Source organism: Trichechus manatus, unplaced genomic scaffold (assembly GCF_000243295.1).
Source record: "Trichechus manatus latirostris isolate Lorelei unplaced genomic scaffold, TriManLat1.0 scaffold00161, whole genome shotgun sequence".
Classification (NCBI taxonomy): Eukaryota; Metazoa; Chordata; class Mammalia; order Sirenia; family Trichechidae; genus Trichechus; species Trichechus manatus.
The window spans coordinates 5,951,740-5,957,943 of NW_004444097.1; the positions used below are offsets into that span (position 1 = coordinate 5,951,740).

The following is a 6,204-nucleotide window of genomic DNA, read 5'->3' on the forward strand; positions in this document are numbered from 1 at the left end:
TGCCACTGGAATTGTTTCTTTAAAGTTTTGTGGAATCACGTGGGCCTGATCCAAATCTTGGACCAACTATCAGCAGATCTCTGCAGAGCAGGAGAGAAAGGTCTCCCAGGCATCACAAGTCCAGGGCTCCCTCCTCTATTGCTAAGTTAATAAACTCTTCTTGAAACATGGTGTCTATTTAGTGTCATACCACCTCCATCATTCAAAACCTACACTTCTATCTCTAGCCGTTCCCTTCCAGGATTCCTTCAACGGCCACAAAGAGACACAGTGTCTGCAATCCTAGTCATTTTCTAAAGGGTTATGTGTGCGCACACTCTTTTTGGGGGGTGGCAGGAGTTGGTGCTTGCTTAGATAGGCATTTTCTGCATTTCTCTCTCTGCCTGCCCCAGTATTCTTGCCTTAGTCTATCTTAGCCCTGTTTGTAGCCGTTCTTACTCAGGGTGGGACCCTATCTTTCTGGGAGTGTATATTTCTTGGTGATTTCTGAGCTCCACACCTTTTTCTGCCTTGATATGTACCATCGCTGGTTTCCGTAACAGTCTTCTTGCCCTGGCTGAAATGGTTTTAGATGCTTTTGGCAGCACTTAAAATGTGGAATTTTAAGGTTTTTGTTTCATCAATCTTAGTTACTTTGTAAGGTCTTCAGTAGGAAAAAAGCAGGAAAATTCATACACACACACACACACACACAAACTGCTAAAAGCTGTCACCACGTTCCTACTAGAAATTCTAAGTCCAAGTTCTTTATAAGTAGCTTTTTTTCTTACATAGTATTTTAAAAATCTCACATGGCATCTTAATTGTGTAAAATGGTCTAGGAAATTACTGCCCAATGTTGATTTTTAATTATTTATTTTGTGTATTATTTATGGCAATATTTAAGCTCATTTTCCAACAAGAATACTTTGTGGCCAATTCTTCTCTCCACCTACTGTATATGCAGAGAAAGTAAGCTAATTTTAATATTAGCATAAGCAAAATAAAATTAGGCAATTAAATCTGTGGCACAAGGTTACAATAATATAAATTAAGGCAAAAATAAATGATTTGGGAAACATATCACAATTTCCTACATTAGTGTATATAAGTAAGAACTGAAAATAAACAAACTTTATGTAAATGTCTACTACTAACCTTGTTGTCCATCTGGCATGGTCACGATGATGGGCTGACCTATTCCACTGGTTGGAATGGAGTGCAAATTTCCAAGCTGAATTCCATCTGTAACTATTGTGATGACCTGCTGACCCCCTGAACTAACTACTTGCTGAATTGCACCATCCACAGATTCTGCAGTAACCACTTCCTCTGTGGCCACTACTGGAAAAAGAAGTATGTAAAAATCAGTGAACAAATATAAAAGTATGAATAAAACTATTTTTGCTTTTTCTGCTACCTTTGCTTTCTCTGCTTCTTTCTTACACAGGAAAATTTTATGTTTTTTTAAACTCAGTCTCCAGCGATGCCATAAATGTCTATTAAACAGTTGACTACAAGCCCCACAATTTATAATAAGTTATCTCCTACTTATTGGAAACACCCTTGAATAAAGTGATATATTTTTTAAATGCTTATTAAACCAAATGCTTTCCAAATGTAGTATCTATCTATGTGTATGCATGTTTAAATAAATAATTTCTCTTTATTTAGTTATATAAAGTACAAAATCCCTAAGGTCACAGATTATGGCAAAGGTTACATCTGATTGATTAATAAAATTCCACAAGCCAAAGGAGAACTTTATATGTGGTTATACTTCATTTACACTTAAATACGAGTTTATATACATTTCCATATTCAGTGAAACACGGAAATTCGTGTATTTAAAGTAGACAGAATAAACATTATTTCCTTTTTGTATTAAATGATCAAGGGTTGCCTTGATAATAAGTGGATACAGATGTGATATTTGTATAACAATGAACAATATATTAATGTTATATAAATAACATCCAAAAATATGCTCTTAATATTTTATAAGAGAGGCTTAGAGAAGATTCTGGCAATTGGAAACAGTAACAAAATTAAAAAAATCACAAGACAATACTGCCAAAATCCGTTGCCATAGGCAATCCTATGTCCAACTTCTGACCCCAAAAGACACACACAGGAATGCTCACAGCAGTTCTACCTAATAATAGTCACAAACTAGGAACAACCTAGATATCCATCTATAGTAGAATCCATAAATAAACCGTGGTAGATTCATACATTAGGATACTATACAGTTAATTAAAATGACTACATGCAACAAAAATAATGCTGAGTGATGTAAGAGGACACAAAAGAATATACATTGCCTGCTTTCCATTTATGACCTAGCAATGGTTAGACAGTTGTGATCACTCTGTGATAATTCATCAAAATTGTATACTTACATGACCTATGTACTTTTCTGTATGTATGTGTTATGGATTGAATTATGTCCCTCAAAAATACATGTTGTAAATCCTAACTTCTATGCCTATGGTATAATCCCATTTAGGAATGGGTTGTTTTTGTTATGTTAATGAGGCAGGATTAGTGTAGGGTGTGTCTTGAGTCAATCTCTTTTGAGATATAAAAGAGATCAAACAAGCAAGCAAAAGAAGCAGAGACAGTGGAAGACACATGCCAAACCACATGAAGACTGCCCGGGAGCAGAAGCTCAGAAGAAACAAGGAGCTTCCTCCAGAGCAGACAAAGAGAGAAAGCCTTCCCCTAGAGCTGGCACCCTGAATTCAGACATCCAGCCTCCTAAACTATAAGAAAAATAAATTTCTGTTTGTTAAATCCACCCATTTGTGGTATTTCTGTTATAGCAGCACTAGATAACTAAGACAGTATGATACACTTCAACAACAACAAAATCATAAGGAATACTGATAGTAATGAATTATATAACATACTGAATTTTTAAAAATTCATTTGTCTATAGCAGTATCTCATGAAAAAGGGAGGAAGGGACAATCTTCTTGATGGAAAAATGACACTGAATTAACATAGAAGGCATAACAAAATTGGAAAAATCATACTGTAATTCCCAATGTAATAATTGATTTAGGCAAGGATCACTAATGGATGCTAAAATCATTGGTAAAATGTTTTTGGGGGACAGGATATTCAAACGGTCTCAAAGTATCCACTAAATATTAGTATTACTATTACCATAAAGATATGGTAGTCACCAGTTTCACCAAGTGGTCAATATCAGGATGGCCTGATGTGATACAATGGGAGGTTACAAAATACCACCTGTGTTCTTCCTGGAAATGCTTGACCTGAATCTAATCCCTAAGAAACAAATGAATATAGAATATGTACCCATTTGTCCTGCAGGCAAGTGACCTGAACTCTATATAAAGATTTCAGTGGCATTAAAAAAATAAAAAATAAAAAAAAGGAGGCAGTAAGACTGTCCTACATTAGAGGAGACTAAAGAGATACAATAACTGTATACAGTGTGAACCTGGATTGGATCCTGGATCAGAAACAAATAGCTATAAAGGATATTTTGCAGGCAACTGGGAAAATCTGAGTATGGGTCATATGTCAGAAAATGTTACTAAATTAATGTTGATGCTTTTTATATAGGTTATATAATAGAGCTGTAGATGTGTAAGATACTATCCTTGCTTTTGGGAGGTATATGCTGAAGTATTTAAGGACAAAGTTGTCATGATGTCTGTAGCCTACTTTCCGATCTGGCAAAATGGAACTCTGTAGGGGTGTGTGTCAGAGACAGGGCGTGCGGGTGTGTCAAGATGTTAAAGTTGGTGAATATAGGTGAAAGGTATAAAAGTTCACTATATTGCTTATCCTCCAATTTTTCTGTGGGTTTGAAAATTATCAAGAGAAAAATATTAATTTTAAGAAATACTGGCAAGTTCCGATAAAAGAAATGACATAAAACTATTTCTAAATGAAGTATTTTTTAAGTGTTATTTGAAGCAACACTTTACAAAAAGTGGAACTCAATAAAATCATTCTCTACTCAAGTCGAGCTACCATTCACTCAGTTGCTTAGAAATATGCTGAGTTGCTACCAACACATAGCAGAACACATGAATATCAATAATCACAGAATTTACGAAAGAAAGAGAGGTCATAAATGTATGAACTCCTTTAAACAAAAAAGGCAAGATAAGTACTGGGACCATAGTTTTCAAGGGTGTACTCATGGCAACAAGCCTGGCTTCCACCCTATTACTGTGCCATTTGATAATCAAGGGTCACATACAAACCACAGAAGATAACATTCAAAATGCCAACAATATTTATGTTTTGAGTTCTCTCCTTATTTTTGTTTGCCTTTAAACTATAATTTGGCTTTATAACCAAGCACTTAAGAAAATTTCAAGAAGGTAATTACAAAATAAAATGTAGGGTACAAATAGTAATACATTCAATAGAACAACTACTAAGATTTTCAAACACATTAACTATTGCTTTGATTTTTTAAAATACCATACGAAAAAGAAATGTAAATATCCTAAAGCATAATCATATGTAAGAAATTTCTGAGATCACACACAATAAAGGCACAGCTCAAGAACTTTCATCTTTGTACTATTTTCAATGACTGTCATTAAAATAATAGAGTTCTTACCTTTCATCTAAAAAGCTTTCTTTTTAAGTTGTGCTATGGTAAGGAATTTAAGAAAAAATTACAAAGAAACCTTTATGTAAGAAGACAAAGTACTCTCAGAAACTCTACAGAGAATCTAATAGTAAAATGTTGAAACATGTAAGAATAAAACAAAAAGCTTAATAACTCTAAAGAGTGTTGTTTTAAAATACATATATTTTCCCAAATGTAAAACCTCTAAATAGAAATAGCTACTATCATAAATATTCATTGATTTGATTCAAAAGTCAAGTTGTAATATTCAAAGACAGACTAGATAATCAACAGCATTTTAAAAAATGTCTCTCTTGTTCAACATGACTTCTGAATTATAATGCCATAAGATTCAAGACCAGGAAAAACTGTCTTTAAAATATTCTAAAAGATTGAAAATTCTATATAGAAATATTTTCAACAATAAAACAGAAAGTATGTTTATTAAAGAAAAAAGATAACATTTCAAACTTCTCATGCCTGCAATTGAAACTGAAATTAAAAATAAAAAAGCAAAACCAAAACAACCTCATAACTTATCCCTTAAAGCCAATTCACTTATATTGCCCTATTTTAGGAACTGACCAAAAAAACAATGTGCAAGGGGGACCTGGTTCAAATTTCACTAGTAGGGAGAAAGAAGAGAACCTTTAAAGGCTACTAGACATATCACAGGAGTCCCTGGGTGGTGCAAACGGTTAATGCACTTGACTGCTAACCAAAAGGCTGGAGGTTCCATCCAGTCCACACAGAAGCACCTCAGAAGAAAGGCTTGGCAATCTACTTCCACATACATGGGGTCACCATGAGTGAGAATTGATTTGACAGCAACTGGTTTATACTTATTAGACCTTTGGAGAAACCACCTTATTAGCAAATAGCAGAAATTGCTCTAAAGACAAAGAGAAGGGTGGTCACAGACGTCTATTTAACCAAAGGATTATACAGCTGGGCCACAAGGAAGAATAAGGTTAAGCAAACAATAGTTGATATAGGACTGCAGGCTAGAGCCACAAAATAGCATTTTATTAAAGAGTACAAAGAAGACCAGACAACTACACAGCAGATGTAAGGCTCACATCTAACCAATCACAACTTCTGATTATACATCCAAAAAACTCTCAAATCTATTCACTTCTTACTATCTCTTTGCTACACTCCTAACCCAAGCTACTATTATCTCTTCCCTGAGGAGTTAAATAGTTGGAAAAATAGTTGGAAAAATAAAGGTTTGTCAGGAAAGGCTAGTAAAGGAACCAATCCAATGAGACAGACTAATGATCAAGTATTAACAACGTACAGTTATATTTGCTTGTAACGTCGAGAAAAGACAATGGTACCGTTTGGTTTCATAATGAAAGCATTATAATAGACTAATTCCCTTTATCAGGTTCCCACTGGACTAATATTAAAGTTTGTTTTATATGTCAAAGATGGTCCTAGTGTAGTAATAAGGCATTATTTAAACTCATAGTTTCCAAGTGGAAAGGCACAGTGCTCTAGACTCTCAAAAATGTCTTTCTCTCTACATATAGGAACATGCCAGCAAGCTGGCCCCGCATTAAAAATGCAGTCCAGGAGACACAGCGAACGTGGCACTA

General features: G+C 34.6%; 1 protein-coding gene across 3 annotated transcripts in view; it reads right to left on the minus strand.

The window, feature by feature from the left end:
* Positions 1 to 6,204, minus strand: part of GABPB1 (GA binding protein transcription factor subunit beta 1) — a 101,290-nt gene that overhangs the window by 11,410 nt on the left and 83,676 nt on the right. For all 3 annotated transcript variants that reach the window (XM_004386308.2, XM_004386307.2, XM_023740667.1), the window contains exon 7: positions 1,138 to 1,323. In XM_004386308.2, coding sequence (XP_004386365.1) covers positions 1,138 to 1,323 — 186 coding nt within the window. The remainder of the gene's footprint in view (positions 1 to 1,137; positions 1,324 to 6,204) is intronic.